Source organism: Lytechinus pictus, chromosome 3, assembly GCF_037042905.1.
Source record: "Lytechinus pictus isolate F3 Inbred chromosome 3, Lp3.0, whole genome shotgun sequence".
Taxonomy (NCBI): domain Eukaryota; kingdom Metazoa; phylum Echinodermata; class Echinoidea; order Temnopleuroida; family Toxopneustidae; genus Lytechinus; species Lytechinus pictus.
In genome coordinates, this window is record NC_087247.1 from 13187999 (window position 1) to 13207420 (window position 19422).

At 36.2% G+C, this 19422-nt stretch overlaps 2 protein-coding genes across 2 annotated transcripts; both read left to right on the top strand.

Moving 5' to 3' along the window:
• Nucleotides 1-120: 120 nt before the first annotated feature.
• Nucleotides 121-7416, top strand: LOC129256527 (antigen LPMC-61-like). Its single transcript, XM_054894710.2, has 3 exons — nucleotides 121-874; nucleotides 4987-5041; nucleotides 6263-7416. The coding sequence occupies exons 2-3, from the start codon at nucleotides 4987-4989 to the stop codon at nucleotides 7066-7068; spliced, it is 861 nt and encodes a 286-aa protein (XP_054750685.2). The 5' UTR covers nucleotides 121-874; the 3' UTR covers nucleotides 7069-7416.
• A 7006-nt stretch (nucleotides 7417-14422) lies between these two features.
• On the top strand, nucleotides 14423-17428 carry LOC129256526 (antigen LPMC-61-like). Its single transcript, XM_054894709.2, has 2 exons — nucleotides 14423-14477; nucleotides 16995-17428. The coding sequence occupies exons 1-2, from the start codon at nucleotides 14423-14425 to the stop codon at nucleotides 17426-17428; spliced, it is 489 nt and encodes a 162-aa protein (XP_054750684.2).
• The last annotated feature ends 1994 nt before the right edge of the window (nucleotides 17429-19422 follow it).

A 19422-nucleotide genomic window follows, 5' to 3' on the forward strand; every position in this document is an offset into this window, starting at 1 on the left:
GTCAGATACTGGAAGGAATGGAAATCTCCTTGAGTTTGCAATAATTTGGTGACAAAATGGGCCAATTGAAAATGGGATGACCAACATTTTGAAGCTGTGTTTTTTGTTCTTCTTCTTCAGATCAATGGCGGCTGAACCTAAATGAAGTTATTGATCAAACAGGCGAGTTCTGAGATACTCCGTCAAAACAAAGTCAATCAATGACTTCTTTAAAAATCTGAACTGACAAGATGACTCAGTTTGGAGCATGGCCCAACAACTCAACAGGGACCTCCAAAGACGGATCCGTTACAACCGACCACTGTTGGGTTGGCAAACCCTTTTTTACTCCTATAATTTACTTCTAACGTCACAGGGTGGGGCCTTCGCCTGAAAGGATGACGGGTATTATTTTTTTTCTCACCAGCTGACTAGTAGAACAAACAAGGATGACTTTTGACATTAAGATAAGCCAAGTTCGCAACCACTTTGTAATAATCCAATATGTCTGGAAGTCCTAACATGGGATGGATGAGAAGGGCGAGTGTGGAAATGAATCCCCATTGTCCGCCAAAACAATGCTTCCTGTCACGTTGAAGCCTCCGAGATTTGTGATTGGTCAAATGTTCGGGTGACGTCACTCCCCCCGCTGCGGATTCGACACCATGGTCTTGAAATGACCTTCGTGATGTAAATATTAGCTTGGCAAAAGATGCAATAGAGGTATATTTGCATCACAAATATTCCTTGTAGCTCAGCGGAGATTGGATGCCGATTAGTAAATCTGGAAGCTTGAGAAAACGATCTTCATTATTTTATCAGCTGTCGTCAACAGCAGGTCAAACTTTGAAGGATAAAAATCAAGTTTTTACTTCTTGATCCAGCCACCAACAAGGTAAGAAAGTTTTTTGTTGGGTGTGTGTGTAATTATTTTATATTTATGATTTTATTAGAAATCATCAAGAATCACACAATATCTACAATAGATTGACATGATAACAATGTAAAAAACATATTTAAAAAATTAAAGTTGTATTCATTTAGAGACATTATAATTCTAAGAATTCTCACTAATGATGGGTAATTTCCTGTTAGATTCCATCTCAAGTTTCTCATTTCAGTTTTTTTTTCTCGACCGGGAACTCAAAATAGTTCACCAACTCGACTTGAATATGAATCTCAATTCATTAAGATGAGGAAACCTTTATTACGTGCCCTCAGGTTTGAGAGCTAACCTTCAATATCAGTTTCACTCTTTCACCTGCATTTTCTTCTTTATATTTCGTTGATTTATGCTAATCGAATTTGTTTTCCTTTTTAAAATTATCATTTGAAATTAATCAAGTGTAGATTGCATGAATCGTTGTTTTATTTATCATACATTATTTTCAATCATATTTTTAGAGTAATAATTGTTTTCATTGGAGAGTGAATACTGCTAGTATACAGTATGTATAAAACGTGTGTGTGAAACGCTGTTAAAAAAATGTGTTTCCAAAAATAGATAATTGTTATATACTGATAGATTCTCTACACTCTTTTGCTGGAATGGACAATGAAATGGGAAAACAAATTATTTTCTCTTTGCCTTCATTTATGATTATCGTTTTTATTATGTGTCATTTCATTATCATGATCGTAATATCATGTTTGTCTTGTGCTTAATTGGCTGCGGATTATTGGTATGTATTCGCTCTCAATAGGGGGGTTGCAATAGCTACGTATATAGACGCTTTCTGGAACGTAGAAAATCTATTGTCGAATGCTCTTCATGACAATGGAGTCTTTGTCGAGGATTGGTGAATCGAAACAGCAGTTTCGTCCTGGACTCCGGACAAGCGACAGATTTGCGATTATTCGTCAGCTCTGAATCGTCGGATGAAAATGCTGTTCCGATTCACCGAATCTCGACAAAGACTTCATTGTGATTTGTCTTGCATCTTACACGCATCGGCTGCGTTGTAGGATCCATTGCGCGTGGGTGAGCGAAAACTCGCTAGTATCTTGTAGGGCATAAATGATACGTATTTCTAATGAAAGTCTTTCTCTGAGTATACCTGAAAGCCAAAGGCAGAGATGAATAAAATAATATTCAGAACAAACTAACTACATCAACCATGCCTAAAACCAGCATTAAAGAGAAGACTTTACTTATTGAACGGAATTGACAAATAAATCAAAATTAATATAATACATGCCAAGAACAATATGTAATGATGTAGAGTACTCAATTACAGACTGCTGCTTTCATTGTACTATATTCCTTTATTTTGTCGCAATCCATTTTGACACCTTAATATAAAATAGGTAAAAAATCGCTTACGAATGAACCAAAATCGTCTCTTTGCTGCCATTCTGATAAGGGGTATTTTACAACCTCTATCAATATTTACTTTGCTTTGATTTACTTTGTAATTTTGTTGAATTTTTTTAAATGAAATATATTCGTTAACAAATCAATCAATATTAGAATATATCCTAATACAGAAATTAGACAACTTTTTCAAAATGTAACATTGTTTATAAACATCATGCATATTTCATATAAATCATATGATGCTGTATACACTGTAGTTCGAAAAAATTATAAATTTTTATGTATAGTATCCTCCCGTGTTTTGGCATGAATATATTCATAGATGATATCCACGCACCCCGGGTGGAATGCACATTAAGTTAAGTATAACAATGATTGTTCACAAATTATTTCCTATTTATTTCGTGACCGTTTGTCATCTGGTTTTGGATACTGACAAAAAACGTGAGTTGGGGGATTTAAAGAAGTCTACTTCTCTTCCAGGGTTCATTTACAACAACACAGATTATTTTCTTTGTTTGTGCGATTTAACACTTTAATTATGTAAATAGAGAGCTTTCTCGTTCACAAACTTTTTGAGTGTGATTTGGGTTTGTTTGTTGGTGGAATACAATAGAGTATGTATTCTTCATAATGTGTGTAATACTTTACACACATTAATAGGAGAATGAAACCTTTGGAACAAGATAGCTTGTGTGAAAACAGAAAAATCAAAGAAACAAATCAAAGAAAGTTTGAGAAAAATCGGAGAAATAATGAGAAAGTTATGAGCATTTGAATATTGCGATCACTAATGCTATGGAGATCCTCATATTGGCAATGCGACAAAGATGTGTGATGTCACTTGTCTTGTGAACAACTCTCCCCATTACTTTAAAATATATTTCACTTAAACTGCCTCTTTTATCACATCTATCAGTAGATCATGTGTTCTTTCTATAGTAATACAGATTTTTAAAGAATGATTTTTAAAGAATACATCATGGATAAAGATTTTGTATCACCATAAGAAAAAGCAAAAAGAGGCATTTTGGGGGTATTTTATAGTCCATCAAAGGGAAAGTTGTTCACATGTGACATTACACATCCTTGTCGCATTGCCAATGAAGGATCTCTATGGCATTAGTGACTACAATATTCAAATGCTCATAACTTTCTCGTTATTTGTCCGATTTTTCTCAAACTTTCTTTGTTCTTATTCTTTGATTTTTGTGTTTCGACACAAGCCTACTTGTTCCAAAGGTTTCGTTCCCCTTTAAACAAACAAACAAAAAACGTTTCCGGGTCTTTCATTTATTAATTTATTAATTTTATTTTTGAGGGCTAGATGCAGAGTAAAGCGACCTCTCAAGTTTGTAGCATTACCTTCAGTAAAAAAAAAATCAATAGCTGTAGGTAATAGTATGATACCATAATTTATTATAATAACTCTATATGATCATGATTCATGATGATACATAACAAAGCGCCGTAGAGTATTAAGGCCTTCACATATACCCATATGGTTGCTTTTCTTGTTTCTACCACAAAAAAATGCAATTGTCGTTGCCATTGTCGTAATAATCATTGTTTTTATCACTATTGCACATCTCAGTAGTTTCTTAACTTTTCTCCACACCTCAACTCCATCCTCTTCTCCCTCGTCCCTTCCCTCCTTCACCCTCCTCTTCCTCCCAAGTCGTTCATCTCACCTTTCTTCTTTATCTTCCTAGCTCTTCTTCTTCTCCTTTTCCTCATCCTCCTCCTTGCTCTTCTTCTTCATCTTTTTTCTTCTTCTTCTTCTTCTTCTTCTTGTTCTCTATCTCCCCCTGCTTCTCCTTTTCCTCTTCATGAATCTCCCCATCTTTTCATATATGGATATCATTTTTACATCTTTTGTCATGCCCCAGTCACACCAACATCACCGACTCCAAACCGAACGATGGTATTTCATTGAAAATAACGTAATAGTTTTGATCGGTCTGGGATCTATTTCGTCGGTGTGACAGCGGCATCATCATAATTCAAATAAAAACAAATCATCAAAATATTCATTGCAACAGCATCAATAAAGATAATAAATGATAGTTCAAGTGAACTCAAAATTTCTTCATGACCCGTAGCTCGCTAAGGGCAATTAAAGTAGGTTGCATAGTCTAGCATTCTACATTTGTAATTATCTTGATGAACTTGAAGATATGAACCCCGTCCAATTCAAAGTTAAACTTGAGCGACCTGGCCTTGGTCCAAACGTTGTGCGGATGGAAAGTAACTTCCTATTCAACATGGCTTGCCAGCTGTCTGCAGGCACGTATATCTGAGGACATGTCTTGGGTCTTTCCTTTCCACAAGTTTCAAAAATAAAATAACAAGAAAGGTCGCGAACAGTGTGGGAACTGAATTGGGTTCAAACCCGAGTTCACGTTTATTTTCCTATTAAGAAAAAAACAATATTCATCTAAAACTTACACATTAAAAACAAAAAATACATTTGTTAAGAAGTGGTAAAATGAAGCCTCCTCACTGGTTCATTCTTCACAATGGAGACCTTCAGAGGTGTTATGATGGTTTAATTTGTTTTTATGTTACTTTATTCAAATGAGTTATTGCTTGATTGAACTTACCTCTTAAGAAGTAGTTGATTTCCCCCTTTGATAAAACACATCGATGTAAATATATAATTTATCAAAATTAATGTTGTTTTTCCACAGATGAAACTGTCCCTTGTCTGGTGTTTGATGGCGGTCCTAGTGGCTGTTGTAGCAGGTAAATATGTTCATTCTTATTGTTATGTCCAACTTCTGAAAATCCATGATTTAATCAATAAAACCGATCTTAAAATCCAGTTAAAGGTTTAATTATATTGTAAGTTTCCTTCCAATCTTTCCACTATTGGGGAAGATGAAAGATATATCTCCAATCATCCCCTACTGGAAAGAACACAGTGTGTGCCACAGTGTGTTCACAGTGTGAAACACAATGCGAAATCCCCCTCACACTGATGGTCGTCCATGTGAACACGCTGTGAACATTACTGTCGAGGTGTCCACGGTGTTAAAATATCTACACACTGTGGAATTTGAGCATTTCTACAGTGTGAATAATTCAGAATAAATATCATTTTCACATAGTCCACTATGTGAACACACTATGATCACACCGTGTGACACTGTTCTTTCCAACAAGGTTGGCACCAAGCCGTTCCATTATACAAGGTGTCCACTGCCGAACTGACCAATTGTCGAACCGATGATTCCTGACCAAAATATTTTGGGCCTGGTCAGTCTGGCTTCAATTGGTATCCAATGCAAATTCATCGGCGTCTGTCTATCTTGATCGACGTCGCTCTGGTTACCATATTGATAATAGGCATGGTAAAGATCAAGCCAGAGTGTTATGTTTGCCCCCAACGTAGGAACAGATTGACCCTGTTTACCTTGTCGAGCTAGATCGATCAGGCTTGATCAAGTTGATCGGTTCTGCAGATACCCAATGGATTAATGTTATGTTCCCATATAGCTGAACTAGCGTACGCGACCAAAATGTTTTAGGTCAGGTGTCTGTAATTTGGCAAGCTAATCGGGGCAGTCTAAAACTTGATCGGCTGATCAACAACGCCCTTAGTTGGCTTTCTATTTTGGCCAACTTCAGAATATTGGAGTAGGTGACCAGATTGATATGGACCAACGTAGATTTACATCGAACATAGTTGATTAATTTCGATTTCCTTGCCAAGCTACTTCGACCAGGCCGAAATTATCTTGATCGGGCGTGATCGAGTGTGCCGGTTCGGTAGTTTGAACCTGGTATAACTTTAACTTTGATCAGACAAAAGTTCTAACATCTTTTGTGACCTTCTACCGGAGGACATCAGAACCATGCCAGCAATATCAAAGTTCTCATTAGCATATGGTACCACTAATCAATCCTTTATCAATCCTTAATCAGTGCGCTATTGTAAAGATTTTCTTTTCCGTCTTTCTCAAGGGCAAAATGGTCAGAGACAGTATCAACCTTACTGGCAGCAATACTATCAGCAGTATCCACGGCAACAGCAACATCCACCAAACTACGATCCCAGGTATAACCAGCAACCATGGTATCCAAACACACAAGGAACATGGGCAATGGACCCAGAGGAACAACGCGAGCAACAAGAGAATATGATGGAAAACCAACGAGAGCGACAAGAGAATATGATGGAAAATCGACGGGAGATGCAGGAAAACATGATGGAGCGACAGGAAAATGCCTATGAGAACGGCCAGCGGTGGCCTCAGGGACCCAGGCAACAACAACCTTGGGGACAACAACCAAGACAGCAACAACCTTGGCAGCAACAGCCATGGCAGCGACAACAATGGCAACAAGGGCAGGGGCAGCGGCAGCCATATTATAACCAACAGCGAGAAGGCTGGGGCCAGCCGTACAACCAGCAGCCATGGGGACAACCCTATAGAGCCCAACCCCAGAGACAGCCAGCTTGGTGGAACCAACATGTATGGCCTCAACAGGGTTACCTGCCCCAAAGACAGACTGGGTTGGCTCCTAACGACCCAGAGGCACAAGAAAACATGATGGAAGAACAGCAGGAAATGCAGGAAAACGCCATGGAAGCACAAGAAGAGCAGCAGGAAAACGCCATGGAATTGGCAGAAGAAAGACAAGAGCAAGCGCGCGAACTCCAGGAGAACGCGCGGGAAAATGGAGCTCCAGTGAACTGGAACCGCAATCGCCGCGGGCGGCAACCAATCTCCCAGCAACGTCGACCAGCTCAGCGATTCAATCCATGAGATTAATAGAGGAGATAAATCAAATTCTGAAATAATGTAGAAATTATACCCCTTTCTGTTTTTGTTTTGTCTTATTTTTCTCTTCTTTCCTTTTCGTATATCCCTGAAAATGTGTATTTTATTCAAGAAGGAAACTACAAGTGAATCTAAAAATCGTAAAACACAGTTTGGGGTATAGCTGAAGTGTGATTGATACACTAATTATCATCCCGTGAAATTCATTTGTCAAAAATCCCTTTCTGAATTTACCAAAAATCCAAATATGATTATCAACTGAATATTTCCGAGATGGGGGTGACATATATTTTCTCTGATATTTTCAATAAAAACACCAACTGAAAAATTAGTACATTGTAGTGTTGGTAATATTTTATTGGATTAAAAAATAAGAATGATGATGATGGAGGCTGCATATCAAGAGAAAAGTGGGCAACTGGTTGTCGGTCGATTTAAAAAATACTTGATTGGTTGGTTGATTGATTGAGTGATTGTTCGATTGAGTGAATGATTTAGTGAATGAACGGTTGGTTGACATGGTTGAGTGAGTGAGTGGGTGAGTGAGAGAATGAATGAGTGGGTGGGTGAGTGATTGTGGGTATGGTGAGTCTGGGTATGAGTGAGTGGGTAAGTAGTAAGAGAATGGGTGAGAAAGTATGTGAGTGAGTGAGTGAGTGAGTGAGTGAGTGAGTGAGAGAGTGAGTGAGTGAGTGAGTGAGTGAGTGAGTGAGTGAGTGAGTGAGTGAGTGAGTCAGTGAGTCAGTGAGTGAGTCAGTCAGTCAGTCAGTCAGTCAGTGGGTGAGTGAGAGAATGAATGAATGAGTGGGTGGGTGGGTGAGTGATTGTGGGTATGGTGAGTCTGGGTATGAGTGAGTGGGTAAGTAGTAAGAGAATGGGTGAGAAAGTATGTGAGTGAGTGAGTGAGAGAGTGATGGATTGATTGATTGATTGATCGAGTGAGTGAGAGACTGATTGTTTGAGTAAATGATTAAGTGAGTGAGGTGAGTGAATGGTTGAGTGAGTGAGAATGGATGAGTGAGTGGAAGAGAGAATGGATGAGTGGGTGAGATAATATGCGAATGATTGATTGAGTTTATGAGTGGTTGGCTGACATATCGGTTCCATACACCAATACAAATTTCCTGTAATTTTAAATGATGTAATGTAAGATTACGCAATATGGTAAGATTACAGGTGTTCTCGAGACTCTGCTGCAGGAACTTTTATTTTAAGGATAAATTTTCTAACAGTGTAGTTACATGGTGAATGAGAAAAGATTGATAGAAGAGTGATTGAACACATGATCGCTAGTTAAATGACACAATTTTCAAGTTGTGATTGGCAATTTGGCATAAATGCCTATCAAGAGAATAAAATTATTGAAACCGTACAGCAAGTTGATCAGTAGATCAACATATCATTTACATTATTGAGTTATGAATTAAATTTTTCTTGACTTCATAATAGTTTCACAACTGAAATAATTTCATCATCATCATGTTTATTATCATGACCCCTACCAATTACGTGGCAAGTATAAGGCCCGCTAGTCATAAACTTTAAAGTTTCGCTAGTCATAAAGCGAAAAATGGTCACTACTTATAAAAATCATTATGACCATTATTCATACGATCTGCTACTCATAATATAAAATGAGGGTCGTCATTCATAATCCACCATGAGGGTAATTAATCGTAACAAAGCCAATTGGGTTCTTATTCATAAAATTGAAGGAGGGTTTCTGTACACGGAGGGTCACAAATTATAATCAAAAGGACCACCATCAATAATCAATCGTATTCATAATACCAGATGAGTGTCTCTAATCATAATCCACAAAGAGGATCGCTACACTGTAAACAAATTTGTTGGGTGAAATTTTAACCATCAAGATGGTAATTATGTGTCCAACCAATTTGGAGCAGTATTTTACCCAATGCGGGAAGCATAATGTCCAGTAAGGTTAAAAAATAAGCAGCAATTACTTTAGAATGGCCAGAATTTTCATCACATTGGATAAAGAAAAATGCCCAAAAGAAATGCCAAGTGTTGGTTGGACACTTAATTACCCTCATGAAGCACTTTTACCCAATATTTGTTTAGAGTGTAATCATTTATCGAAGAAAATGTACTCTATTCTCATTTGGAGAAAATATCGCTAGTCATAATCCAGGAGGTCGTTAGTCATAAAGCGAGAAGGAGCTCGCTAGCCTGATCTATTCAATTATGGCTAACACGGCTGGCGACCATTTTCTTTTTCGTGATTATAAGCTATATACCCTTTCTACCCGATAGCAATCCTCTTCTTTGAATATGAATAACGACCATTATGAATATTGAGCCTTCATTTCTGTTATGACTAGCGATCCTTGTGAATAATATAAAGTCATAATGACGAGCAGGTGGATCGACGTCCCAATCACAATATACGAGCCTAGGGTACATAGGGGCGAGAGAACAAACAGGCCCCGATGTGACGTCATTTTATTGCGCAAAGGAATAGTCGAGCTATTATAGGGTTACACCTATATACCTCTCTCTTTTTTTTTTCTCTCTCTCTCTCTCTCTCTGTCATTTCTACCTCTTATTTTTTTCTTTTCATTTTTTCACTACTTGAAAATCACAGGGGACATTGAATTTTCTCCCTCTTTTCATTCTTCATGTAGAAAGAATGTCGTCACTTTATCACTCTCTTAGTCTTTGCTTAATTCATTTTAAAGGTCAAGTCCACCCCAGAAAAAATGTTGATTTGAATAAATAGAAAAAAATCATACAAGCCATAATACTGAAAATTTGATCAAAATCGTATGTAAAATAAGAACGTTATGACTTTTTAAAGTTTCGCGTATTTCTCACAAAACAGTTATATTCACAACTGAGTGGCATGCAAATGAGAGAGTCGATGATGTCCATCACTAACTATTTTTTGTTTTTAATTATTTGAATTATACAATATTTTAATTTTTACCAATTTGACATCACGGACCAACTTAGCTAAACCATAAAATGTTATAACAACGGCAATGACATCACATGTTCAGGGAGGAATAAAACTTTGTTTCACAGGACAATGAGGGGAAAATTATAATATTTTATATTTCATATAATAAAATACAAAAGAAATAGTGAGTGATGTCATCAGTCCCCTCATTTGCATACCGACCAGGATGTGCATAATACTGTTTTGTGAAATTAAGCGAAACTTTAAAATGTCATAGCTTTCTTATTCTACATCCATTCTTGATGAAATTTTCATTGTTATGCTTGTTGGATTTTTTCTGTTTATTCAAATCAATTTACTACTTGGGGTGGACTTGTCCTTTAATTAACAATAGAATAATTCTGTATACCTCGGTCACATTTGCTCTACGGCGAAAACAACCGTTTTAACCTTTTTTTTTAAATAACTAGATATAGGTGGTTCGAATAAAAATTAATGTTAAACACGGATGTTTTCGACTCGGCGTACGGCCGCCATAGGCATGACAGGGCAAATGTTGACTGAGATAATAATGGACCTAAAAATTTGTTCGCTCATTACTCTACTGAAAGGTTTGATCTGTCTGGAGAAGGTTTCGTTAGTGGGACTTCAACATGCCTCTAACTCTGATGAAAGTTAAAAGACAAGTCCACCCCAACAAAAAGTTGATATAATAAAATAGGTAAAATCTAACACCTAAATATAGCAATGAAAATTTCATCAATATCAGATGTAAGAATAAGAAAGTTAAAGTTTCGCTTAATTTCACAAAGCAGTTATATTCACATCCTGGTCGGTATGCAAATGAAGGGACTGATGACATCGAACACCCACTATTTTTTTTTTGTATTTTATTATATCAAACATGAAATATTTCAATTTTCTCCTCATTGTCAAGTGAAACAAAGTTATATTCCTCCCTGAACATATTGAATTCGCCTTTATTTAGAAATTGGGTGGTCTAGTCAAGTTGGTCCTAATTGTCAAATCTTTTAAAATTGAAACATTGTATAATTCAGACAATAAAAAAAAATAGCGAGCGAGGGACCTCGTCGACTCTCTGATAAAGACTGGATAATTGTTCTGTGAAAAACAAGCGAAACTTAAAAATTTCATAACTTTCTTATTTTACATTCAATTTTGATGAAATTGTGAGCATTATCCTATTCCTTGTTTGATTTTTATATAATGAGTCAAATCAGCATTGTTTCTGGGGTGAACTTGGCCTTTAAAGAACTCGCTCGATTAATTTCAAATCTCATAATTTATTATTATTATTATTATCAGATTAAAAACAAGTGCACGAGTTGGTATCAATTAATGCATGAAGAATTTTCGTTTATTTGATGAAATTAGATAACAGACATGAAAGAGCAAAGGAGATAAAGTTTGCCTTGGTCAAGGGTCATGCGGGAATCGAACCCCGGACTTCCATGGTGTAGTAGGGAGCCATAGACCACTCGGCCACGGCACCTCAACATTGTGATTCCATGCCGATCAAATAGCTTTTATTCAACATCCTCAAGATTCGGAACATTTGGGTTGACTCTGTCATTTGGCGTGACTGCCACATAAATGTCTTGAAAAGTCTGAGAGCATTACCATTATCAATTTATCAATTAATGACCATTTTCACAAAATCATGCTCTTGGCGTGATTGTAGTCCTACTTTTTGAAAGGTCAATACTGAGCTGACGAAGGATAGCAAGAGTCGAGGAATAGGCCTATATTCTTTAAATCTTAAAGAAAAAAAAGAGCCGAACTTTGTCCCACATCATCCTCCCCAATCATGGGATATCTGGGTGAGGGCATCATCCCCGGAGGAAAAGATGAACATCCTCGCGGGGATGACTGTCCATTCGTCACCATGGCAACCATTCCACGTCGCGATACTTTCCGTTCAATATTCTTTTGAAAGATGATTTTGACGCAACCTTCAAAGTTTTTATCCTGTACGAAGGAGAGGAAATCTGATCTTATCAAAACATGATATAGATTTGAAGGGCACATCAACATCTTACTTATAGGTTTATCTCGACCTAAACTAAAGGGAATAGGTTAACTCAACATCTTATACTTCGTAAAAAAAATCACGAAGTGAAACCTTTAGAGGCTTGGGGTTCAACCCTTTTTATATTGTTTGAATTTAGGTTTTCCTGCCAATGATGTATGTTTATGAAAAATGAATTGCCCTACTCTATTCTGTCAGAACCTTATTTTTCCTCTTCTTTTTCACTAAAAAAATATGAAATACAGTGATTGTATACTTCGACTTGAAATTGAATGTGAAAATTTAGCCACTATGTTGAGATAATAAGGAATGTATGTGTCCCTATATGCTCTCATTCCCATTTCATGTTCGGTATTTAATTACCTTTTTCTCAGTTGTATCAACAAAAATGCCACTGTCAATGACAACTCTGCTACAAGAACTCCCATATCAGCTGAAAGGGCTGATATTTTGTATTTTAAGTAGAGGTGAGGCAAATTGCCAGTCGATTAGACTTTGCCAATAAGAGAATTATGTAAGCTTCAAACGTCAAGAAAACTCACGAAATTCTCTTTCTCGCCAAGAAATGAGAAGAACTTCTCCTTCGATCCAAAATGAAACCGTGCTCTTCGCACGTATACCCTCTATCGTGTTTACCATTGGCTAAAATTTAATCTATGACATCACAATGATGGCTTCCTGTTTTAGAGGTATTTTTTTTTAGTTTTACCTCAATGTGGAAATCGATTTTATTTCATATCAAATCAAAAAAAAAATTATAAGGATGTGACGATAACGCTAGAATTTACAGATGTAGACCTTCTATGCGTCTAGCATGTTCTCATTGGTGTTTGTTTATTTTTGTGTCAATAACCTCGTGATATCATACTGCCCCTTTTCACTATTAAGTTGATTTAATTCTTTGTTGCACTAAGCATCTGGAACACGTGAGTGTTATCCAGGCACTTTTTTGTTTGGGTGTTTTTCTTTATCGGTGTCTTCTTTCTCCTGTCCTGGGACTGAAGTTAAGGTCCACTACTACTAGGAATTTAAATAGGAAAGGTGAAAAGTCAAATGCTTTCTCCCCTTCCCCATAAATAGGAGCAGATACCAGTCAAGAGAACATTTTGAAGAGAGTTTTCATCTCGGAGTGAATTTGTTTCGTTCATTCTGCCTCTTCTTTCTTGTTACCATCTCAACCTGTAACACCATCATCATCATCATCAAAGTAAGCATTTCTTCCTTGATATTTGTTCTTCGTATACCGCAATTAATTATTTCATCTTTTCAAATTTGCATCTAGTTCGTAAGATATTTAATCGGTTGTTTTTGCTAGTATTTTTTTTAAATCGCTTTCACTATTTGATAAAAATGATTTTTACAATTACCATGCATGATTATCATCCTTGCACATCTAATCACGACATTGTGCTTATGTGTAGGTGTGAAATGTGTTGTGTGTGCGCGCGTGAGTATGCGTGCGCGCACGAGGGTGAGTTTGTGCGAGCGACTTATATGCATAGAGATGTACAATATTAATGCATCTTTATGCTTGACAGGGAACAATTTTTGCAAGTCATTGTGGACTAAATATAACATTGGTCCTTGCATGCTACTTACGAGTCCCTTATTCACTGGGTTTAGTATTACATTTGAAATTGCTTCTGTAAATAAATTTTTTTTTTTTAATACATGGAAGATAATTTTCTTAAATACATCTCTCCAATGGCGCTCTTTGTTATATAATAATTGCAACAACTATGACGCTCTTCGATGAACCCTCTTTTTGCAAATCAAAATCACCATCAACTGTCATGACTGTTGACTCTTCAAAACAAGCGAAACACTATATACGTACTTGATACTTCCTTCTTTCTTTCTTCATCATGTGCTTTTGAAGAATTTATTCCAATAAACATAAGTTATTGTTCTTTAAAATGTTTGACTGGTTGTAGTTTGCAACCATTTGACTGTTTCGTAAAACACAAACAAGTTTTTATAATCCGAAAATTATTTTAGTAAAGGTGGTTACCTGAGTAACAGACATCGGTGCTTCTCGACCATTCAAAGCCAAAGAAAGTTGTCAGATTCGACAACTTGGGAGATGGTTCATCAATTGTCGCCCTAAACTGTCTGGTCTGAAAACTTTCCTTGCGTCTACTTACCCTCTTGCTGAATTTTAATCTTTATTTTTTTTAAAATTTCTTGGCGGTGTAAATGTGTTGCTATATTTGTTAAAATCAATGACCTAATGCGGCTATTTTTCCAGATAAAATGAAAATAATTACAGTAATTGTGCAACGTACTTTAATTTTGTGCCGTGATACATTGCAATACAACAACCTGTCATGCATGGTAAAGGCACGCGTTTACTTTTCTTATTTCAGATGAAGTCAACCATCTTGCTAGGTTCATTTGTACTCTGTGTTCTCTATCTAGAAGGTAAGCAAATCCACAATCTTGAAAATTTTAGAAACTTTCTTTGTCCTGTATTTGGAACCTTTTAAAATTCTACAAAGAAGTAGAAAGGAGTTCTGAACAGTCCTTTAAAAATGTTCTACAAGGGACCTTTTAAGGTTCCTTGTAAGACTGGTTTAAGACGGGTCATGTGATCCAGTGGTTAGAGCATTGGACTCATAATCGCAAGGTTGTGAGTTCGAATCCCAACTCGGCTATTGTCTCCACTTTAATAAAAAAGGCATGAGAGTGATATATGTTGTCTATAACGTCAGCCACTATGACTGATTAACAATCTAGACGTAAAATGTTTCATAGGTAATTGGTTATATGCCAGCTTGGCGTTTACCAGCAAAACGCTGTCCTGCCGAGTTCCTACGGGAGTTACCATAAACAGAAACAGAATGTACTTTATGGTGTGGTTCTTGATGAGGTTGTTGTATATATACTTTTAATTCATATGTTTCTTTTTATATTCTTATACTAACCTGGATGGAGGTAAAGGGGTGTGGGAAGGAAGACCTGTGGGTCATGGTAATTTAGTTAACCTTTTCCAAACCCAGGCAGCCCCTTCATCTCTATTCCAGGTCCTTTGTACTATGACAATGTCACGTATGTCCTATTGTTTATGTAATTTGGATTGTACTATAATTTATGTATTTTGAAATGCCGAATAAATAATAATAATAATAATTTAAAAAAAGATTGTATAGAGAACTCTGTAGGAAATTACTATGGTTCTTCACACCATCAAGAACCCATATCCTCAAAGGGTTCCTTTAGTAGAACCAAAAGCGGTTCCTTAAAAAAAACTGTTCAAAACCCTTTTCTGCGTCTTTGAAAAACCTAAAAATAATGAGTTTTCGCATTTGCAACGGGGAAGGATTCTAGGACATTATGTATGCATTGAAAATGCCCGTATAATCAAGGAAAGTGATATCCCATTAGTATAATCGCATCAGCCTTTTCTAAGAGTGCAAGATTAATAAGAAGACATGTTGTATTGATTAGCACTGAAATCATATTTTTAATGTTATTCATGTTGTCAATGTTTATATTATGCCGTCGTTATTCAAGAGTTTATTAAATAAAGGATTTTTAATACTTCTGAAATTCCCAACATCGACATTTTCTTGAATTATTAAGGTAATAAACATAAGAATATAATAACTGTGTGATAGTGTTGAGAACACATGGTCGTTCTGTTAGTAATGTAATCAACGTTGTTATCATGCATTTTATAGCATCGAGTCCTACCTGATAGATGGCTGGGATATTAATTTTCGTTAGATTGATGAATAAAATATATATTGAATTCAAATATTACAAATATAAGGTTTAGACTATGAAAATACATTGGAAAGATAGCACATAAAATAGAGATGGATTATGGTGTCCTTAAAGGGATGGTCCAGGCTGAAGATATTTGTATCTCAATGAATAGAGTAAAATTCACAAAGCAAAATACTGAAAATTTGATCAAAATCGGATAACAAATAACGAAGTTATTGAATTTTTAAGAATTGAATTATTGTGGTGAAACAGTTCTAGGCATGTTTTCATGAATATTCATTAGGTGGGCTGATGATGTCTTATTCCCACTTGTTCTTTTATATTTTACTATATGAAATTAGTGTTATTCAACATTTTTCTACCAATAACTAAAACATTGGATTGACAACTGATTAAGTGCATTAGTAATTTATTGCCGCAACTTATTTCATCCGCATGAAGACATATTATTTACACATGTATGAAAAAATGAAACAATTATGATTTCATGTTATAACATAAGAAAAAGGAAAGTGGGGATATGATATCATCAGCCCACCTAATTAATATACATGTCGATGTGCATATAACGGTTTTCACAAAATATTGATAAAGTTTAAAATTGAATAACTTCGTTATTTGTTATCCGATTTTGTTAAAATTTTCAGCAGTTTGCTTCGTAAATTTTACTCTATTTATTTAGATATAAATATTTTCAGCCCGGACCATCCCTTTAATGATGGCTGGAACTTCTCTGGTTGGTTGATTGGAAGAATATTGTTTGGTTTTATATATTGGGCTGCTGTTATTAGTTAGTTCATTAGTAGTCACCTGATTTATTTTGTTTTTTTCAGTAAGTCATATTAGTCGTTTAGCTTCATGTTCGTCAGGGCACATTGCAGAGGTGGTGATAAGGGGGGAGAGTGTGACCCCCATCCCAATACTGTGATTGTTATCATCTAATCAACAGACCAATTAACCCATCAACGTATCAACCAACTAACTAATTAGCCAACCAAGAATAAACGATCAGCCAATTTTCAACGTAAATTATTTATTGCCGACAAAAATTTTATCTACTGGAAATGAAATTAAGTGGCTATTCGTTCGGTGGTGAATTTTTTAAATATCAGGGGTTTTATGTCAACCTTTAGTTATCGAATGCAAAATAATTTACATGCGTTCTTTGACTTCCTAAACAATTCGTGGTCTTCAATCTTCAACCTTTAGGGCAGTGTGCACCAGCCGGTCGGAAACTGCTGCAATGGCAACCCCAATGGCGTCAGGGGTACAATCAGTGGAACCAGCAATGGTACCAACAACAGCCACAGGCCCAGCGTCAGCAAACCCAGTGGATGCTAGATCCCGAGGAACGATTCGAACAGCAGGAAGAGGTGCTGGAGAATCAGCAGGAGCTTCGTGAGGATGCCTTTGAGAACCAGCGAGGCCCTCTACGGCAGACAGCTAACGGACAGTTGGTCTACAACTCACAATCTCGCGAGGTCGTTGTCGGTGCTGCTGGAAACGCTCCTGCCCCTTACATTGCGCCAGGAGGATCAACCTTCTCCTCAGAAGATTACGGTTCCTATGTCCTCTCAACAATTCAACCAAATGCTTATTACAGAAATGGTTATCAACCTTGGAATCCAAACCAGTGGGACTAAGCAATAAACATACTTCATTTACTTCCAGAATCTATTCCATGATCATTCTAATTTCCCCCCACCTTTACCAGAATTTTAAATAATTTGTTTGTATAATAGTAGATGGTAGTAGTGGTATCAGATGTAGTAGTAGTAGAAGTAATAGTAGTAGTAGTAGTAGTAGTAGTAGTAGTAGTAGTAGTAGTAGTAGTAGTAGTAGTAGTAGTAGTAGTAGTAGTAGTAGTAGTAGTAGTAACTGGTAATTGTAGGGTTAGTGGTCTTTGGGTAGTGCTAGAATTTGTTTTAAAAAAAGAAACAACTGTAACACCCAAACATTCTACATACATGATTTAATTATTAATGATTCATTACTGAAATAAATTAATTCGAACAAAATATTATAATTGCTTTCTCGTTATCATTACGATGTATACATTTTGTAAAACATATTCATCATGTTGTTGTTTACATTTATAACATTAATATGTTAAGTGTATGAAATAATTTTATTTCAGTCTATTATCTTCTTGGAAAACGGATGATAATTTGTCTAATTTCGCAATGTATTTAGTCATTCATCATGTTCGTTCGGGTCGGGTGGTTTTACGACGATTCATTTTGAACGAAATCCAACCACTGGATTGCCTCGTTAATGATTATCTTGTCCGGCTTGGCACTTCTTCACTTGGTTCCAAATATTTTACTAATTGTGCCATTTTTTTAGGAGTGTGAACAAAATAAAATAAAAAATAAATATTGAATTGCAAGTGCGTGTTAGGCAAAGCGAACTCAACCATTACCTACTGTATATAAAAAGCCACCTCTGGTCATGTTCTTCAATATCGAGAGAGAGAGAGAGGGGGAGAGAGGGAGAAAAGGGTCAAGATATAACGCTGACATAATTTCATTTCTCAATTGGAACAGAGGAGAAATATAGAGTTACGTGACCAAGATCTCTCTCTCTCTTTATACTCTCCTTTCTTCTTCATTTTATTCCGCCCTTTTCCTCTTTTCCCCCCTCCTCATTTACTCACTACTTAAAAATTATACTGGGTGGTCGGATTGGTGCCCCCCTCCCTCCCATGTAGTGCAGCACCTCGCCGATCTGTGTGAGCGGATAACTAAAAAAGATATTGTTACAACAAAAATCAACTCTCGAATAGGAGAGAGAAAATTGTTTAAAAATGCAAATGATAGAGATGAATCATGGTATCGTATCTTTGAGCGATTAAAGTCAAGGACCAGGTACAAATCAAGTTTACCATCAATACAAACTAGTTCAATGTCAATAGTTTGTTGAAAGGTATTGATTAAGCAGGCCTATGTTGAAGTTCGAATTATTGTGCTATCTTCTATCGACCGTTTTTTTACTTCTGGAAGTAAGAAGACCACAAAGTGATTTAAAGGGGTACTCCAGGCTAAGTAAAATACTATGGTTTAAATAGATAAAGTAAAATCAGACAAACACAACACTGAAAGTTTCATCAAAATCGAAGAAGGAATAACAAAGTTATATAAGTTTAAAGTTTTGCATTATATCGGTGAAACAGCTCTGTGCTTTGCGTTATGAATATGCAATGAGCGAGCTGATGATGTCATATCCCAATTTGTTTGTACTTTATTGTATATTTATTCGAAGAAATTCCCCAAGAATGTGAAAATAAGGTCGACTAGTGACTAGATAACCATTGCTGCAACATTCAATTACTAGGGAGACATGATGTACACAAATGTATAAAAAGTACCCCAAAAGTACAAAATAATCGTGATTTTATGTAATCTAGTGAGAAAAGGGTAATGACATCATCAGTGCACCAATTTTATGACGTCATACATTACCTTTTCTGCAAAATATTGTCAAACTTTAAAATTCAATAACTTCTTAATTTTTAATCACATTTGGATGAATTTCTCAGCATTTAATCTATTTATTTTGACATTTATTCTTTCCAGCCTTGAGTACTCCTTTAAAGCAATATTTCAGTGTTTTGAAAGTTTTCAAACTCTTTAAGCTT